We start from the raw sequence: 20,442 nt of genomic DNA, 5'->3' as shown, positions 1-20,442 counted from the left end.
AGACAAGACTGGGTGTAAAGAAATTTTATTATATATTTATCTCTTATTTTTTTATTAAACTATCATTATAGTTAACTGAGTCTACAATTAGCATAATTATAGTGAATTCTGAACTTGGCAATTCTTTGACATAGCGAATGCCAAGCTTTGATGTAATAAAGAATGTGGCACACCTGGAGTAGGGTGCGGGGTGTCGTCCCTCTTCAACCCCCCTTGATTCGACGGTGCTAATATTCCATGGGAAATGAAGCTTTCCCTTAAAAATAGGGAATAGTTCGAAACGAAGTGCACACGAAAGGACAAAAACCAAACGCGGTTAGATTGGCGTTCATCGATTTCATGTCGCTTTGAAGCACAACGCTCGCAGCAGACTACTTTATAAATATTTGATCGATCGGCCGAGCGAGAGAGTTTAAATTTAACGCGGATGTGACGCGTTCGGATATTTACAAAATTATTGTGATACAAACGAATTGGAATTTAAAGTGAATCCATTCACTCGTATTGATCGGTCGAAATTGCTTTACTCTTTGGAACCAGTTATCGATTATATTTTGAGAGATAATTAATACTTAACGCGCTAAACTATTCTTCGTTGAGAAAATGAAATGTAAATCATGAAAAATTGAATATAATCGGGGAACTCGATGAAAAATCATAGAAATTATAGAATGTTAATATACAATGGTCAGAGAAACGACCCTCTATAGGGGATTGGAAGAAAGCAGGAACCTTTCGGCTAGCCCCGTAGAGGCAGATCTGAGAAAAGTGTGCGGAAACGTATCCCACGGTGGTTGTTTTCGGTGGTACAAAAGGTAAAGGTACCCGTCCTTGTTGTTTTTAGTGCGGAACCGAGGCATGTGGTCGACACTTCTCGTAATCGACGTACCAACCATCCCCTGTTCATGTTTTTCTGTATTTTTTGCACGCCTTCTTTCTACCTTTCCTCTCCCCTTCTCGACTTTTTTACTATTCCTATAACAACCGTTTTGTGTCTAGGAAACCCTTTTGTGTGTTACGTTATTATTGGAACGTTTGAGACCTTATTAAATCCATCGATTTTTTTAAAAACAATTATTGAAAAAGATAATAAAAATCGAATGAAAATTGGAGCTCTCTCCCTGGTCCGTCGTCCGATGGTTGACCAATATCAGTGGCGTGTGTCATCTTAAGTCTAACGAAACGAAATGGTGAATGGGAGAAATGTAGGGCAAGAGGTGAGAAACGTTTTGTCGCCGATAAATGTCTAGCCAGCGAAAGGAAAGCGGTGTATCACGGTGATAGTGTCGGTGAATATTTCAGTGGATCGCTTTCACCGTAAAATCACTCGTTCGGCCGTACTTATCGACCGAGATTTTCACAACGGTCACAGTTTTACTTTCACGCAACGCTTCTCTCCCGCTCTCTTTGATACGCGTCATTTCTCTTTCACGAAAATGCCACGTACTACCGTTTCGTACACCAAATCCCATGTTCCACTGCATGGCACTATCGAATAAAAATCAGCTTTTCTTTCATTTTTACTTTTAACCCTCCGAGAGATCCCCAATGGGGTCAGTTCTGTTATGTCAGAGGATACATGAAACGAGGCAATAATTTTGATCACCTTAATCATCTCTATCACTTTTACAACTTTAATCACAAAAATTGTACTCTATCATGGGGGTAATATACCATCAAATAGCTGAAGGTTATACCAGGCAATAATCCTGTTATTATAGGTTGTTAAAATTGTCTGAAAGTTTTATAGGGACACTAAAGTATAACATGCCATTTAAACAAATAAAGCTAATCGTGAAATCTCCAAAAATCCTCCGCCCACAGAAAGTTTCTACGAGTATATTAAACCCCCCTCGATATCCCACAACTTTTCATGTATCTCTAAAAGTAATGAAGGTAATTAAAACGAGCGAATTTATTGCACCACCTGGTATATCAGGTTCATTTAAATCCCTTTGAAATCAAAATAGTAACTCGGCTTTAATACAAATAACTTTTGATGATGATGAAGTTCATCTAACACGTATCGCACGACTGATTATCTCGAGCGCAGATTACTGTACTCCAGTCGGATGGGAATTTCAGAGAAGTTTTGCATGCTGGTTACGAGGCTTGCTTTGCTTTTTGAAACTTGATTGGAGTGTCTTTAATAGTTCTACTTGCAACTCTTAATACTTAGGGGTATGTGACTTTGGAATTGTATCTTGCGGCTTCAATTTTCCACTAATAAGCATTGTTTCAAATATTTGAAATCGTTATTAAAAGAGGAAAATTAAAATAAGTGATTTTTGCAATTTTTCTAAATTAATATTAGTGGTAATAAATATTTTGGACAAATTTTGATAAGATAGACTAATAAGATTACTAAAAATTAATTTTTAAATGGAACACTTTATTTTATTTTACAAAATTACATTCATAATGTTGGTCATTAATGACCAAGATAAACACGCCAGGTGAAGTTATGTTTTCCCAGGCCCCAAAGTCATAAAGATCCAAGATATGGAGACTTAAAATTTCTTTGTACGTCGTACATGTTGCAGATGGCAACTGTGAAAAATAGAGATATTCTAAAAAGAAAAAAAAAAAAAAAAAACTAACGGCATACGATGGCTTTATGAATCCACTGTTGACACGCAACGAACGTGTCGCGTTGCTTCGCTCCAGATGAGACGTTCCAGAGTAGAATAGGTGGGTCGTGTGCTTGGGTTCGAGCGAGCACGGTAGCGTGCCGCAAACGATTGATGACTTGTGACCCACTTTTGAAAGGCTTGTGGCCTAGATGCGAGGGCGCCGTAGCCTGATCTAAGATATCAGCCTTCCCTCCTCTTCTTCGTCGTCTTCCATTCTTTTGCTCTTTTTTAATCCCTATCTACCTTGCGGACGACGGTACCCCGAACGTGAACACGCGGGACATGACTCGTGTGTTCCCTTGGGATCCTCGTTTCCTTTCTCAAATTTCGCTTCCACTTTGCTCCGCCTTTCTCCGATTTAGGGTCTGCCGCATTCGAATTTGAAAGATCTTTGCGGTTCGAAATTTCTCATCCTTTGTGTCACAGTAGGTCAATAGCTACAGCATTGCTTCCCTTCTTCATGAAAAATTATTCCATTGGTAAAATGAAGAAATCGCCCACAAATTGAAAAATAATAGAAAAATTCATAGGAGTTATAAAAGAAACTGTGAAATGCAATAGATTTTTTAACAACTTAGACGGCGGACCATGGAGAGAGCCCCAATTAAAAATGATCCTTCCGACGATTTCGCCGGCAACAATCTCGCAAAATATCAATCACACTCTTCTTGAACGTCGAACGTTATTATCGTTCGCAGGGGAAGCCGTGCTGTCAATCTTGGGAACGGTTTACAGCAACTCGCTAACCACGCAACTTACCTTCCTCGCTCAGCTTTCTCCGATAGCCGGCTAAATCGTGACAGGCTCGTCCACCGGAAGGAACAACGTTACGTGTATATAAGCGGTGTACGACGGCGGAGAGTTTCACGTCGAACGGTGTGGAGAGGTACATTGTAAAGAAAGGAGGTGGCGGTAGCGATGGAGGGGAAGGATGCTCTGTCGATGGAGAGTGTGCGACTGGCGGCGGCGATGGTGGAAAAGCGGTGGGGGCAGTTCCACGTCGCAGAGCGAGCCGAAAGACGATGTAGGCGCGCTCGCCGGATCGAGCTTCAGTGTCGTTCCGACCGCCGTTTCGTACGGTTGTCCAAGATATAACGGTGGCGAAATTATTCGTCGAGGTGTTTTCCCGTTTGTTTCGTATCGAAACCGCACTCCGGTGATTAGGAATCAGTGTCTGTCTGTTCGGTGATCGATCGGTAAAGACCGATGATGAAAATGGGCTAAAACACGGTGGTTAGGTGTCCGAGCACCGAAGACGTCGCGTTGGGGATCTGGGTCAGTGGAGTATAGGAAAGGTGTGGATGTGTCGGGTGATTAATCGGTGAGGTGCGATTAGCCGATTGTTTGTCGAGAGGCCAAGTGGTATCTTTGGCGGGTGGTCGAGTAAGATGAGCCCGGCCTCCCAGGGCGGCGTGGAGGTGGAGCGTTACATCGGCAGTTGCTTGATATCGTCGAACATCAGAGGTGGATCACAGAAGATCGCGGGTAAGAAACAGGAGCCGGTGATCCGGGGCAAAAGTCGAAGCTGTTACGGCGGGCAGAATTTCGCGAACAGCACCGAGCAGTGTCAGGTGCAGTATGGTGCGGGCGGATGGACAGGTGCCCCGTTGATATCCATGACGTCCAGTCCCCGCAGATGCAATCAACAGCAACAGCAGCAGCAGCAGCAGCAGCAGCAACAGTCGCAGCAGGTTTGCGATCAGCAAGTGTCGGTTCACCTGCACAAGAATCCGCTTTCTAGACTGGCCATTCACACGCAGGGAGCGCCGCTGATCCTGGCCGGTAGGTTTCACAATCGCGGCAAGGTGCACACCAACGGCACCGCTAATGCCGTTGGCAACACGGTGTGCGGTAACGCCGCGGTTAATAGTTACGTTCACAACACTGGGAACACCGGCACGATGAACGCAGGGGTCAGGTGTCCACCGGCTCGGCCGCAGAGATCTATGGAACTGTCGAAGAAACAGCAAGGGAATCCCAAGTCCGAGAACGCGGCGGCCGGCAACAGTATCGCGAACATCGATTCCCTCAGCATCGCCAGCGACGAAAGTTCCGGCTCGAACAATTCCGAGAACAGTCTGCCGCGGATCATCAAGCCTAGGAAACGCAGAAAGAAGGACAGGAAACCGGCGAACAACGTGGCTATCTCGACGGACGTTGCGAAACACGAGGAGCAGCAACATCAGTCCGGTGGTAGCGTAGCAAGCAGCGAGCAGAGCAACGTGGTCGCCTTAAAACCGTACGTGCCCGCTTGTTACGAGCCGCGTTACGAGGCTGTGCCTGCTCACCTTCGAAGCCACAGAAGGCCAGGTCTCGGGAGGGAAGGCGCCTCGATGTACGGCATGTCGATGCAGGAGATGGTAGACTGCAGGCAGAGGTACGCGCATCGACACGCGGAGACGAAAGTGTTGGACGACAATCGGAACGTCGTGATGCCAGGGCAGATGCGCGCCATCCTGCCGAAAGATTACACAAGACACAACGGTCCTCCGCGTTACCTGCACGAGGACGGCGTTAAGGACGGGCTTGGGTCGTGTCAGTGCCGGTACTGCGACCCCTCGGCGCTCATATGGGACGTGGATCAAAACTGTTACTCGCCATTCCTCACCCCGTCCCCGTCCACCGAGTTCTGTCCCAGCCACTACTCTCAGATGCCGCTCTTCTTGTCCCGGCCGAGTTTAAACTGCCCGGAGCAGAACATCGACAGGCTGTTCAACGTGGACGCGGCGCGGCTTCAGGAGAAGGACAGCTGCGGCTCCAACGGTGTGGTACTCAGGCGCAGCTGGAGTGATCCGACCAGTTACTTCAGCGAGGAGATCGCCGCGCCTAGCAGAGACGTCGGGGTGATCGGCGACAGGGGACAGGCGGAAAGCGGGAAGCGTCGAACGCTGTGGCGCGGGGACACGATTGGTGTGCCCACAGGCAACGTTGGATCAGCAACCGCGACGGGGATGAACCTGGCCTCGCCTAAGGGCCTCGAGGTGTCGACGGAAATCATCACCTCGCCGAACGGTCACAGGGACCTGGAGATCAAATTCTATTCCGCCTCGCCTAACGCTGCCCCGACCGAGGAGGCGGACGAGGACGAGGACTTTAGCGACATATGGAGTTATCACGAGTCGAAGCTGCAGCAGGACTTTCGCACACTGCTGCAGGCCGAGGAATGAGCGCGGTCTTTGGGACCGAAAGGGAAAGCATTGGTCAATGGTGATCCGTGTGCTACCGCGTGACTACTGTGAGTGTGAGCGTGGGTTATGAAGATCCAGTTGGTCCGTTTTAGGGATTCGTCTCGCGTTGCCGCGTCCTCCGTTTCAGCCACCTGATTAGGTCCAACGACTTAGCCCTCGGACCCAGACCCGTTTGGACTATTAACCGAAAGACTCAGAGATAGTCCTAGCCAGTGCTGTCCACTTAGGCGGTGATGAAAATCCTTGTGTGAACGCGTACACATTACTCAACAATGGAAGGCTGTGGGGAGTCCGGCTTCACTGGACGCTGCGGCAGCCCGATCCCTCGGTGCCCCTCCCTCCCTCGCCCCCAGCCGTCCGAGGGTTAAACGTATCGCGCGTTACTTTCTAACGCCAGCAAGAAGACTGTAGTGTAAAAGTGGAGAAGTAAAGTAGGGTGAACAGCTTTTGGACCTTACGTACCCTAGCTATTTAGCCTCGTGCGACGGCCACCGCGTCGCCAGCAGTCCTCGGCGAAACGATCAACCAGCGTAACTGACGGTAACGAGCAAAACTACGTGTCGAACGATTCTTCTTCCTAACGGTGTACGTTGTATACACGTAGTATACGTGACGTGCGTGCACCGGTGAAGCATGCACGAGAGTAGGTCTGAAGGATCGTGGCTCTGCCTCGTACCCGTTTATCGATGACAACGTGCCACTAATAAACGCTGCTCGGACTCGCGTTTTTTCTCTCTTCCGCGTCCTCCCTATTTCCCTTCGGATACTACGAACTTGTGATCTATTCGATTCTTTCGGTAAAACGAAATATATCTGATACCAGCATCAACGGTAGATGATTTTCAGTCGAAACGCGCCGTGGCGAATGGGATAATCACAGTCACCCAGTGTCCCGTGAATAATTGCCTTTCGATCGAACGCCAACGTTTTCGGTGTGCGTCCACCTGTCCGCGCGCGTATGTTTTTCTCGTCAACGGTTGAAACGGTGTGCCGCGATATTTCAGACGCATCCTCGAATTGGCTCGCCGCGTTTGCTTCGCGTTAACTGTTCGGTTCGAACGTAGCGCTGAGACGAATCTATCGACCTGTTAACCGGGTAAGACGAAGTAACTCGTCCGATTCATCAGCATTCATCAGAGATATTTGTGTCCGAATGTATCATCGTACTTGCGTTAACCCTTTTACTATGTACGATGTTCAACAGTGAAAGGGTTGACCAGCCAGACGAATTAAGTCGTTTTCATTCATTTTCTATGACGCGTATAGGAAAGAAATGATTTCTTTCCCCGGTTAACAGGTCACACTGGTGGACAAAATAACGAGATGTTGAAATTTATTTTAGTTTGTTATTGAAAGGAAGATTTAAAGGATTGCTATTTGCTACATTATGATGTATTTTCTTTCATAATGAATGAAAATATTATTATAATTTAAAAGAAAATTTTTCACTGAAAGTCAATGAACTGTCTTCTTATTTTGTCTATCAGTGTAATTACGTCGCGTTTTACACTGATCAACTTAAGACTACGTATTAGGGTCCAATAGTTTTCAATTAGACTACTCCTAACTTTTTTTTATAAGAATTAGTTATTTACTGTCTGAAGATGAACGAGTAATTCTGAAATATTGTACATAAATTTTCTTCGGAAATCTTCAGCTTTGTAAATGACGATTGAAATTTTAATTAAAAGTTGGGTATAATTTGGTTTCTTCCATTTAGACTATTTTTATTCTGTCATTATAACATATACCATAAAAACGTATTGAAAATTAATTTGTTATATGTAACTTAAAATTAGGTGCTTTTGGACCTTAATACGTAAAACAGCGATAAATCCCTCGAACTTTCATCGAAAATATATTTAACACGTTGACTGTCACGATCTAATAACAGAAAAAAGAATACAGCTTGAAAAGGCAATAATTTTTAAACGAAAGAGTTTCATATATTCGAAGAATAATTTAGAAAAATGAAAGTAATATGAAATTACATTATATAAAATTTATTTCGAAATACGAAATAAAATTTTACTATCAATATTATTTTATTTACTTTTAATATAAAAATGTATGAAAACTGACCACAGTTAAAGGGTTAAGGATAAAATTGAATAATTTTCAAATTTCACGACAGTCAACGCGTTAATAGAAATACACGTAAGAAACATGATGTACCCACCAGCGAGCATCCTCTTTCATTTAAAATGTAAGGAGACTAGGTATTAAGGCGATCCAGTTAGATTATCACCGTTGTCTATATGTGTATAGGAGAAACGCGCGTGTCAAAACGGTCTGCCTTTTATTTACCAATTAGACCGTTAGAAACTGTCCGAACGATTTCGACGAAAGCAACAGAAGAGCGAGTCCCGATTAACCCTTTCAGTCTTATCTGCATTCTGCACTCGAAAAACATTGGAAAGTATTTTAAATCGTTGTACGATTGAAATTATAGGACCATCTTTCGACAGTCTGCTGACAGAATTTCCCGAGTTATATTTTGTTATAAATTTTTTGTAAAAGCTCCACATCTAATTTTCGATAAAATTTGTTTTTCAAACTTGACAAATGCCGAAATGCAAACATCAATATTTATTTCTCATTTTACACCGAATTTCAGCGAAACGAATGTTTGAATTTTGTTTTTAACAAATTATTTTTGTTTGCGAAAAAAATGAAAAAATTTATTTTCAATTTCTCAAGTTTCTAACTTAATTAAAAAATTTTTTAATTTTGAATAAAAGCGGTCCATTGATTTTCGTATATACCTTCGTAGTCTTGAAAGGGTTAATCACTGACGGCCGATTAACTAGACTCGCAAGGGAAATTTAGAAACCCGAAAAATCCGAATTTCCTTGAAACTGCAGCTTTGTAGAGATTTCTATTTCCCTACTTCCTTGGTGATTCGAGGTGAAAGCACTCCTTAAAGATTCATGTCTGTTTTCCCATTTTCTCCTCGATATAAAAGAAAGATGTTAGAATGAAAATTTAATAGCGCTTTATGCTCTATAAAACCGTGTAATGACGTTATTAAAAATTTCTTGTTTGAATAAACTACCTGGTTTAAAGATTTTCATCTTATTAAGTAAGAAGAATAGAATTTTATTAAAAATATAAATATGTATATTTAATCTGTTCGTTAATTTCGAAAACGTGTTAACAAATATATTTTGACAGAGTTTGGTATTATTCGAGTTAGATAAATAATTTTTCTATTATAAATCATTCAAATTATAAATATGTAAAAAGTTACATATGAAAAACAATATTTTCATGAAGGAATCTGGAAACTGTAATTATTTTTTAGGTGGTTTTATTATCTTTTTCACTTTTGAAATATTATTAAAGTAATTTAGCTATGGGATGGTAAGAAAACACCTGAATCTTTCAAATTGTTTCCCTTCTAAAAAGCCCCCCAAAATAAATTTATCTGACATTTCCATTAAGGTTGTTCACAACTCTATAAAATTCCAAATAAAATGGAATTTCTTGGGTTTCCAAAGTTTCCTTGTTATCGTGTCAGACGAGACACAAGGTCCTACACGAAGAATCATATTAGCAATATTTCTCTCTTGCCGGGTTCGTAGCAAGTTTTATTGCTAAGTAGCAACAGACAAATATTGACTATTGAGCCTTGTTAAAGCAGCACCGCCTCGTATTAAATACGGACCAGGTGATTGTTGTTGCTGCTTTAATAACAATCGTCGTTGATATTTTTCTTCGAGTGCGAGGGAATGTCGTTCAGACGATACCATCGTTCGCTCTTGTCACGTCTAAACTTTGTCGTGTTGCGTTTCTCAATCAATTCGACCACACTGATCCTCCTTAAATAGTGTGTATCAATATTTCCCAACTACTAATCAATCGAAGCCTCTAGGAACACGCGGTACCCGAACTCGAAAAAATTTTCCGATACCTGCCTGAACTCCAATTTTCGGGTACCCGGCCACCCTTAGAAGCGTCGTTGATTGATATTTTTCACGAACAGTTTGTTTGAGAATCGAGCGAGCAACGGTACGAAAAAAAGCTTTGTGTCTCGTGTTTGTTTGAACGAATAAAACGAGAAAAATCACGCATGCTTTTTAATCAAAGGAATCCTGCTACTTAACTGACGTTTGAAACGTCATTTCATTATTTTTCTTCTTCTTTGCTTATGATCTCTGAAATAAGAACGAGAGAGAGAGATTCGAGATGGTATCATTTTATTATTTTTTTTTTTTTAAATTGCATTGATGAAACTATTTTTTCTTTGTCGTTTGACTCTTCTCCCTCTCTCCTTCTGATGATTGTATTTATTTTGAAAAATAATAATCGTCCTTTGACGATGCAATGTATTGTGATAACGCAACGATGATACACTCGACTCTGCTTCGTCGTTTAGACTGATCAACGCCGATCTACCAACGTCGCTTTAGTGCTCTGTCGTGCACTGATTCGAATTACATTGTTTGAAAAGAATTCAATAAAAACGTCTTTTAATTTAATCTTACAGATTACTATGATTTCATTAGAACCTAGCTTATTTAAACTCCCTGTTCTTCATTATGTGATTTTTTTCATTATTGAACATAATGATTGTATGGTCATTTTGACCCAGGTGTGGAAATAAGATATGCAAAATATAGGAATAAATAATTAATATTTATTTTCAATTTTTTATGAAAAATTATCCACTCTTACAAGCCCGCCCATGGCATTATAACAAGAGCCTACTGTATTATGGCAATCGGTATTGTACGAAATACAATAATATAAACGTCATCGACTCGGATCATTAATAATTCTTTTTCTCTTTTGACTCGCAAGGGGAATGTTTTTCTTCGACGCACCATAATAGTTAACGCGTGAAGTCTTGACGGTTGGATGGATGCTACCCTTTTTGTCCTTGTACGTAAGAAATAAGAGTGGCTTCTTCCCTTCCACCCCTCCTTAATCGAGGGAATCTACCCTTGCGCCAGTCTATACAGACCTATGTCGTTACTATGACGCAGCAGACGGAGGGAAAACTTCACTTGGCACATTTATCACCTTACGACTATCATTTGTTTGAGCCACTTAGAGAATGATGGGGCATTAGGAGAAAAGTTTCCATTACAAGTTTTCACCAAATTGAAGTCGAAAAACTGATATTAATGGGTACTCTAGAAAATAACTTTGGATTAGGCTGATTTTCTAAGTTTATTTATTAAATCGAATCGCCACCAATTAGAAGCTTGGAAATTTGAAAAATTTTTCGCTTTTTTAATCCTGTCGGCGGCGATATAACGAGAGTCTGCTGTAATAAATAAATAATTCTAATTCTATTTATATTTTAGAGACACGCTTTTAAAATTCATGGGTTTGATAGTACCACCCACCCATTGGATGTTAACGACTTCTTTCTCATTGCGTGGGTTGACAAAACTGTTATACTTCGCCCACACTAATTTCTCGACTTCATCTTCAAACTTTCAGTCCTTTCTTTTTCCATTACAGATCATTTTTCAATTGTCCTGTAAATTTAAGTGACGTTTCATGAACCTGAAAGATTATGGAGAAAGCAAACTTTCACCTTTGCTGATATTATCGTGAAACTTCTGTCAGTTGAAATGAGTTTCCATTGAAACGAACATTGATAAATTGCAATTCCTTGTAAAAGATTTTTTTTTTTTAAATAGATACATAGTTATCATCATCTTTAATTCATACAGATAAATTTTTATTTCTTATTGCTGATTATTAAAGTAAAATAATTCCAAAAGTTCGTAAAAGATGTAGAGAGATAAAATATATCACTTGTAAAGGTCTGCTAGTAATTATTTTCTCTTTAATGATCCAGTTGTCTGCGAATTGTCGTTTCACGTATACATGGTTCCGCTTTGTTAATTAATCCGTCCCGTTTTTCATTTAATTAGCTGTTTGCAAATCGCTTTATTTCGTACGAGGAAAGAGAGGCTCTTTGAAATATTGGGTCAAAGCTAATCACGTCGGAGGAATTCGAGCCTCTCAGCGAACGTATTCAGAAAAAAAAGTCTCTCTGTGAGTTCGAATTAACATTTTTAATGAGTGACAGCTAATTACCTGATCAGAGTATTGTTCGATTACCCATTATGCGCCTTTTCAGTTACCTAATCAATCTGTTCCAGAGATACGAATAAATTTGTATTATCTGCTCATCACATTTCATAAACAGCATTTAATTGCAATTATTCGCGTTACTTAAAAATTTCATTTTACTCATTTATTATTTTATTCAACTTGGTGTTAATAACATAATTATCATTTATTTTATATTTAACTTTTAAATTCTTCTGACCTAAAATATTAACACTTGATTCTCATTTTGTGAGATTTTTAGCTTTTTCTCCCTATTGTTAAAGACTTACCTACCAATAAACATGAACCTGCTTTATACTTGGTTCTCCGTTAATAGCACCCTCGGTGCCGTATTATTTACTCTTTTACATAAGCATGGTTTCATAAATCGCTACGGTTTGTAGTTAATTTGCATCTGAATGCGCAGAAAGCTCGGCTGGTCGGACGAATTTTCCATAGACGACCTTGCGTTCAGTCGAACGAGCAAAAGCGGCCCCCTAATTGTTGCTACTTAAGGAAAATTAAGCTGGCCGCGCGTTCATTTCGAACGGCTCGAGGACAGTCGGTTGAGCGAGCAAAAAGTAGCTCTGGTAATGAGCACCAATTACTATAAGAGCGATAAGTGCACGCCGCTTGCTCGAGTGGATCTTCAAGCATCGACCGCGAAAGAAAGCACCTGAGCATCGTAAAGCTATCGTTGAACCTTGTTCTTCGACCGTTTTCCTCTTGAAATATGGTAACACTGACAATTTCCCCCTTGGGACGGAAACATTCCACCATTTTCTTCCGCTTCCAAGTTTTCTTCTAACTTGTAGAACATTAAACCGCAGAGCAATTAACTCTTGGAGGGTTAAATTTTAATTTAATCTGATATTTTATATTAATTTTCATTTTAATTAATTGAATTAATCAATGGCGAGTAGTAATTCTACCTAACTTTTTAACAATTTCCAATGTCTGTTCTCCATTTTTAAATACACTTCGGTAAGAATTTTCTTCATAATTCCACCATTATTAAATTTAAATTTTCAACCGGTACCATGCATGCCAATCGTTAACTAAGAGTGTAGAAATTTTGCTGCAACTCAGCGTATAATTAATCCAGGATTTAGAGGGATATCAAAATCCAGAAAGTTCTGAACAAATTGGAGAACACCGATTGTTAGAGAGGTACCGTTCCAAGCGCCCATTTACATGAACCCCGTGTAACGTGCAACGTCACTCGCATGCAGAAGATTAGAATGCAGTGCAACATAATAACACGGTTGTGTAATCACTATCCATTTGATAATTTCGCACGGTCATTAGTTTACCTAGATATCGTAAGGTTTCAACGGATACTTTCGCACGGATTTGTTGTTGGGTAACCTGTCAGGACCAATAGTAATCAAATTCTTCGAAAAGAAACATTTAACCCTTGCAAACATTCTATATAAAACAATAAATTATTAAATTAACAATTTTTAATTACTTACATCAATTATTTAACGCCAATAGCAATCCTCCTCTTCCGTACATAAACAAATTTGATCCTTAAGTTAGATACACAAAGAGTAATGTTTACCGAGATAAGAAAAAGATGATAAATCGATGGTTTTTGGCTTTCATTTTCACCGATGATCATTAATTTCTTTTCAAGCCTTCCGGTAGGTGTTTATTTTCTTTCCTCGAAACGTGTATTAACGACTCACGACCCCCGAGTTTCGGTTTAACGTACATAAGTACGTGCGTGACGCATTGGCCATTTTTTGAATGAAACTCGTCCTTCCCGCTATTCCTGCACGTGACGACCTTTCGAAACATCCGCGTTGGAATGTAACGGGGAAACATCAGGAAATCGTAGATACTTTCTGCGCTTAATGCCAATGCTGCTGAATTATTAACCCTTCTGCAGTCTAACTTACCTTCACGATTTTCAACACACCAGAATCAGCTGTGACTGAGTTAATTAAATCGTAAGCTCCTCGAGCGAGGGTATAGTCGACGCGTGGGTGTAATTCAGCGGATTCTTGTCTGTTCGTTGGCAAGTGTAGCTCGTTTAAGAGCGAGGAGGAAAAGGAAAAAAGGGTGCCGGTGTGTCTGGGCGTTGAAGCGAGCTGTGCAGAAATATAGCGCAACCAATGCCAGAGTTGTAAGAACGCGTGCAAAGAGTCTTCTTGGCCGTCTGGCCAACCGGTTAATTAGACGTATGAATAATCCGTAAACTAGATTCGACATCCGGCGATTAAGCTGCGATAAAAAAGTCTCCCGGTTGCGTTTCTATCTCGTAATCAACATTTATGCTACTTTTTGTTTTTCATATCACTCGGTTGCATCCACTGACTAAGTATTATAAATTTCATTCAAGTACGAAAATTAAATTTCTGAGGAAAACGAGTTTTCTTCTATTTCCATTTATTAAAAATACAAAAGAAAATTTTTTATTTTTGAAGCTGAACTTTGCAAAATCAACCACGTTGACATTCGCGGTGAGAAGGTTCGAAATAGAAATTTTCATTATTTCCTGAGTAATTTTCCAGGTGTGGTTTCGGAATAGTTCGAACGCTAGTGTACACAACTGTTTCGGATAACGCGCGGTTGTTATTCGTTCGAGCACGTTTTGCAGAAAGGTCTCGCCCTCGATAAATCTCCGCGCATAGAGATTTCGTTGTACACTGCCGGTAGCGGTCTGTCAGGATTGTTAATTTCGCAGACACACGTGGAATGAATCGAGCGTGGTGTGGTTACGGAGCAGCCGTCTCTCTTCTGGCCGCGTAAACAGGTATACAGGTACAGGTTGCACGAGAAATTCAACAGTGTAGGCAGAAGTTGAACATCGTTACGTGGTCTAAGGGAAATATTGGATCGATGCTAAAGATTTGAGGATGAGTCGAAAAACTTGAAGGCTCTGTTTTAAAATAATTGTCGTTTCTTTTTTACGCTGGGAGGACGGACCATGGAGAGAGGCCAATATATGAGACCCTTTCGTTTAACTTTGTTCAAAAATTAATTTCCAAGAGCCTAATATTTATGAATTTTATTATAGAAAGGGTTAGAGGCTGTTGATAGAAGAGGGATAGAAAAAGGTCGATTAATAGGCGACGGGTGTAGAGAAACAATCGATAAGCGTGTCACCGTCCAGGCAGACAAGAATTTCTAAACACCAAGTAGATGTTAAATTATTCTGTCTGAAATGGCTAGCTGTCGTATTCGACGCGTGTCTTCACCTCGACAGCAGACTTAATTTCTTGTCTCCGCTCGAAGCACGTGCGCGAACGCGTAGGCCAAAAAGTAATCATGAAATCTTTCCACGGGCTCGGTATCGAGGAAAGGTCATTTTATTAAATCACGTTCGAATTTTTGCCAACTGTCAGTCGTTTGTTTAATTATTCGTATAATTGAACGATTCACTTCTGAAACGTTCAGTACAACGGCGCGTTATCAGAGGACTGCATGACCCATGCCGCCCATTCTGCCTAACCTGTCCTGCTCGTATCACGCAAATCACCTCCGTTTCATTACCATTCCATTCAGTTGCAATTTCATGTTTCATCGTCCTTTACTCCCTCCCTGCGATGCCTTAGCTGTGTTCCCTGCCACCCACTAATCGGCGAATCCAATCCGCCTACGCTTAATAGGACTTGTCGCGCGCGTTTCCAACGTACACAGACGATAGCTACCGCATCTGCACTTGTACCGGCCATTAGCGATAAAACGTACAGTGCGAAGTGGAAAATTAATCAATATTGCTCGGCCCTTTTCTGCTTGCGACTGACGATGAGACCCATTCAATCATATTCTACTTTAACTCTTTCATGCCGTTAAGTATCCAATCAATATTTTCTTAAAATAAATACGAAATTTAAAAAAGAGAAATTTTGAATCGCTCCTTAATTAATATCTTTCCATTATTTCCCCAGGAATTATAATGATCGTTTCATTAATTATTGAATTATTAATATTTCTTGATATCTTCGACTATTTCAGAAAATGTATTTGGGAGAATTATTTTGAACGGAAATGCATTCGTATTTATCGCAGCGTAAACGAGCGCGAAATCCTATTAAAAATATTAATTGGAGGATTGTTTATCCGGTTCAATCAGTTCCAAGCGTTCGAAAAATATCGATACACCGGCCTTTATCAGTCGTGTTCGTTACGTTCGTTCGGTGTGCTTTTTTTGCTTCAACTGAGACCGATAAATTTTCATTTATCTGGATCGAATTCTTTTTCATAACCGACAAAATACTCCCCCTACGTGTTACGCTTCGAGTGAATGAAATTGATTAAAACTAAAACCCCGGGAATGAGCGTTCTTTATAACGCGAACGTTGCAAAAAGTGTTTTTTTTTCTTAATGAACGTTATGCTGTTTCGTGGCAATCGAAATTTGCTTGATTAACGTTCGCTTAGCTACCAGATAAAAACATGCATTACGATTAAATGCAAATGCAGGTATCCGTGAATAATAACTTAAAGCCCGTAAGCTACAAGACACGTCCGTGGATGGCTTAAAAATATATAGCATAAGAACTAAAAATTGTACACACGATGTGATTACAGTAGAGGGGTGGAAAATTTGTCAAGCTTCCAAAGTTTCAGCTGAAGGGGAGAAGGAAAATTTTGTAGGTCGTGCACTAGTATGCTTGAAAATCCATGTGCGGATGAAATTATTTTTATCAAAAAATAATTATAATATGTCATAATGGCCATAATAGATTTTGAGTCTCCCTCCAGAATTTCCACCCGAATGAGTGCGCTCCGGGTTTAATCATCCTCTCTACCAGGATCTGAATTCGCAAGGAGTATTCTTCCCAGCCTCGATCCCTCTGCGATTTATCGTAATAAATGATCGCCGGTTGGTTGGTTGTTAAAAGGAAGAAGGCGGTATCGGTTCGCGATTGAAAATAATGGTAACTGTCCGAGTATACGCGTGTACGGTTACTAGCGTGCGGCACCGTTTCTGATCGGTGTGCAAGCGCATCGACCTGGTCGACGATTGATTTCGCACTTGACTCGCTACGGGCTAATGTAATGAACGATGATGTCGATGCATAGTATTAATCAGCGCCAGGGTCTATTACTTTTGCGCGTGGCTCCGGTTGATTAACTTCTTCCGTTGATACAATGCTCGATTTTGTACCAGTTTCATCCAAGATATGAATGAACGTAACTACGTATACGTTTTAGGTTAATTAACAGAATACCTGTTTTCTTTCGAATTCTTTCGTTACTCGTTCGTAATAAAATTAATGGAGCGTGCCGAGTCGTCCCGAGGACATTTCTTGCTCCTCTTCTCCTTTCGTTTCTCCCCGGCAACTTTAGCTGAAGCGATTCGACGTTTCAATTTCCGCGGTGTTCATTCAACAACTCACGCACACGCGAACACTGTCACTCGATGGAACGTTTTGTGGCTTCGAACACTGCTTGATTCCTAAGTTATTCTCAAACTGTGACGGAATTTGTCTGTACTCTTGCCAGAGGGAATTGACTTCCATCTAAAGACATTAGGTGGATAAAAGTTGGAATTGAGGATTGAAAATGAATTAAAGATTCATTATAATTAGATGGAGTTATCAAAATTTCTGTCTATTATAAATAATATTTAAATTTATAGAATTATGTATTCATGTGAAATAGTAGAATCAGATGACGTGTATGTACGTCAATTCCAGTTTGGGGACAAATAGCAGTTGACGTGAGTAGCACGTCATTCCAGGTCAAGGGGTTAAGAATATTGATGAAATGGTTAGTCATTTTCATTAAACCTTAATATGCTTCATCTAGTAATAAAAATATATTTTCTAATATAATCTTCAACATGTTCAGTGTAACAGTCGAGACGTTAATTTTATTATAAAATAATCTTTACTCGTGAAAAGTGGCTTCCGTCTTGTAATGAGGGCACAGATGCCTGTCATGCAAAATGGTGTCGACTTAACTTGAAAATATGCAAACACTACATCTTGAGAGCCCTTTGGTTATTAATGCTCTGTCGCATAGTGTTCACCGTGTCATGGAACTGATGATAATCTGATGATAGTCTGTTGACTGTGTAGTGTGTACTAGCAAGCAGAAGAGACCCTTTCTTGTTCCCAAGCCATGGCTGTTTTGCTTGAAGTTTATCATGTGTTCTGTATACATAGCAGGTAATCAGATTATAAGAACTACCTGCATAAATTTACAATATTATATTAAAAATTAATTCTTAATTAATTAAATGTTCTAAAATTCTAATCAAGTTTTGTATTAAAAATGATTATTTTTAGCTTAGTTATACTAAATTTCTATTATCTTCTAATAATATCTCTAACGAGTTGGTTCTAATACAATAATTTCTAATGATAGTTTCCCCTTGGTCTACAAGTTAAAAATGACTCAGATCTAGTAATAAAGGCATAAAAGACTTTTGACGAGATATTGTCTGTGTATTTTGAGATTAAGTCAACAGAATTTTATATGAAAGACATGGATGACCTCATTACACGATAGAGAAGCTTGTTGAATGTAATGGAACCTATTTTGATGAGTAAAGGTTATTATGCAATCAAGTTGTTGAGGTTTATTTCACTAATGGGATTTGATGTATCATAGAATAGATCATCAAAGATAGATAGATAACAGATATTAATTAAAATTCTCCAATAAAGACATGTTGGCCATTCACGTAACTCGATAGGGCCCAGGGTGTGTCCTATTAAAAATAGGGATTAGTTCATTATAAAATTATAAAATTTTTTTATTTCAAAAATGGTTTTGTCCTGGCAATATTTTAGAATGAAGAATATTAGGTAAAAATTTATTCACGTTTGTGACGAAAAGAAGCGCGATGTAACGAGAGGAGAAGCTGTAGGAGAAGGGGAGGAGAAAAGAGAGGAGCCATAACTGGAGAACGGCACAGTTATCGTATATGGGCACAGATCTCGCTTATAATAACCGCATGTACAGCTACGTTCTACATAGGCTATCGCGTACGAACGAGATCCTACTTACTGTTTCCATCGCTGTTCAACACGTTCACTACTCTGGTGGTCAATAATCACCATCGCCACGAATTTAATTTAATCAGTTAATTGGAGAGAAATAAAAACGAAGAGAGTAGCATTAATACTTTACTAGGAACTGAGAATAGAAAATGGAGTATTTTTAATTAATGATTCTTTTTAATAGTGCAATTACCAAGGGAATGAAAAATTGAATAATTTTCCATCCTGCAGTAAAGAAAATAGTTTCCAAAAATATTTCTACTTAATCATTGAATGTGTAAATTTATTACAGGAAGTATTTTGAAATTGATCATTATCGTTGTCACTAAAGTGGATAATTTGTGGATGAATAAGATTCTTCTATGATGAAAGAAATTTGATCATCTTGTAGATAAGAATTATCAGTAATTAAATATTATTAAATTGGCAGGCTATAATTATTAGAATTATTAGAACTGCAATTGGTACTTTTGGCGAATTTAACATAGCAATCAACTCTACTTAGAGACACTTCGTCACTCGTGTGTCATTGATGACGATGATGGACGACTATGACTGTAATTTCCGTGGTAACGCCCCATTGGCTTGCAATTACTCACGCGAAATGAAGCGGTCAGTATGCGCGTGTGATTTGCCACACTGGTGCTTAGATAAAATTGACCCTTTCGTTGCTAAACGCAGCTTTTAAAAAAACTTTTCAAGTTCTTCAGGTTCTTTGAATTTTTCGAATTCTCTAAGTTTCCTGAATTAGGTTTTCCAAGTTTTCTTAAATTCTCAACTTCATTAAATTTTCCAAGTTTAATCATTTTTCCCAATTTTCTAAATTTTTCAAAACCCCAAATTTTCTCAAATTTTTTAAAAATCCATGCGATGATAATTAAAAATTTTTACTACGTTTTAACAATGAGCGTTTAACATACCGCTGTTACATCAAATTTATTATTTAATACATTTCTTTGGTGATTATTGTCGCCGAAGCGTGAGTGCATGTTAAAAATCGAATTAATGAGAATGAGTTCTGGACACGAACGAACATTCTGTTTGACACGGTTGCCTTGGAATATGCAAAGCAGTTAGCTTCGTCCGTTATGTTGATGCGATGTTACGGAGTGCAGTGTACACGCGCGTCATAAAATGCCATGTACAGCTTATCTACTGCTATATAATTACTGAATCTTTCCGATCATGAGTATACCATACGTGTGTATTACTTTCAGCCCGTCGAACTTTGGTTACTCACAGTATGAAAAAAAATCCTCTATTTCAAAGGATTCCTTTTCCAGTCAGCTTGTAATTCAATATGGTTTCCGAAATGTTAAAACATTGATAGCTGTATATATTATGGAATCGATGCTGTTTGTAATTTTCAATTAAAAAGGGAATTAATTATATTTGGACGCTTTGAAAATGTATGTTTCAAAATGCTCAGTTTCCAAATTGAAAAGCGACGAATACGTGGAAATGGTCGTCAAAGTGTTAACAAATATGAATAATCAATAGCCGTGTAACTTTGGTAATAAATTTCTGTGAAACGCAACACCGTAATACCTTTTTTAATTTTTAATTTTGATAATTAAAAAAGGTG

At 39.6% G+C, this 20,442-nt stretch overlaps 2 protein-coding genes across 6 annotated transcripts in view; both read left to right on the top strand.

Moving 5' to 3' along the window:
- Positions 1-20,442, top strand: part of twin (CCR4-NOT transcription complex subunit 6-like twin) — a 240,557-nt gene that overhangs the window by 18,545 nt on the left and 201,570 nt on the right. The window lies entirely within an intron of this gene.
- LOC117606691 (uncharacterized) lies at positions 3,447-11,473 on the top strand. The gene has a single exon (XM_034329472.2). It carries the CDS (start codon positions 4,022-4,024, stop codon positions 5,798-5,800), a length of 1,779 nt encoding a protein of 592 aa, XP_034185363.2. The 5' UTR covers positions 3,447-4,021; the 3' UTR covers positions 5,801-11,473.

The sequence above is a fragment of the Osmia lignaria genome, chromosome 8 (assembly GCF_051020975.1).
Source record: "Osmia lignaria lignaria isolate PbOS001 chromosome 8, iyOsmLign1, whole genome shotgun sequence".
NCBI classification, from domain to species: Eukaryota; Metazoa; Arthropoda; class Insecta; order Hymenoptera; family Megachilidae; genus Osmia; species Osmia lignaria.
Note: the sequence above shows the minus strand (reverse complement) of the source record. Positions and strands in the feature narration are given on the sequence as shown.

Bases quoted from the DNA above. Each gene is read 5' to 3' on its own strand.
- LOC117606691 (XM_034329472.2), top strand. From the start codon at position 4,022: ATGAGCCCGGCCTCCCAGGGCGGCGTGGAGGTGGAGCGTTACATCGGC.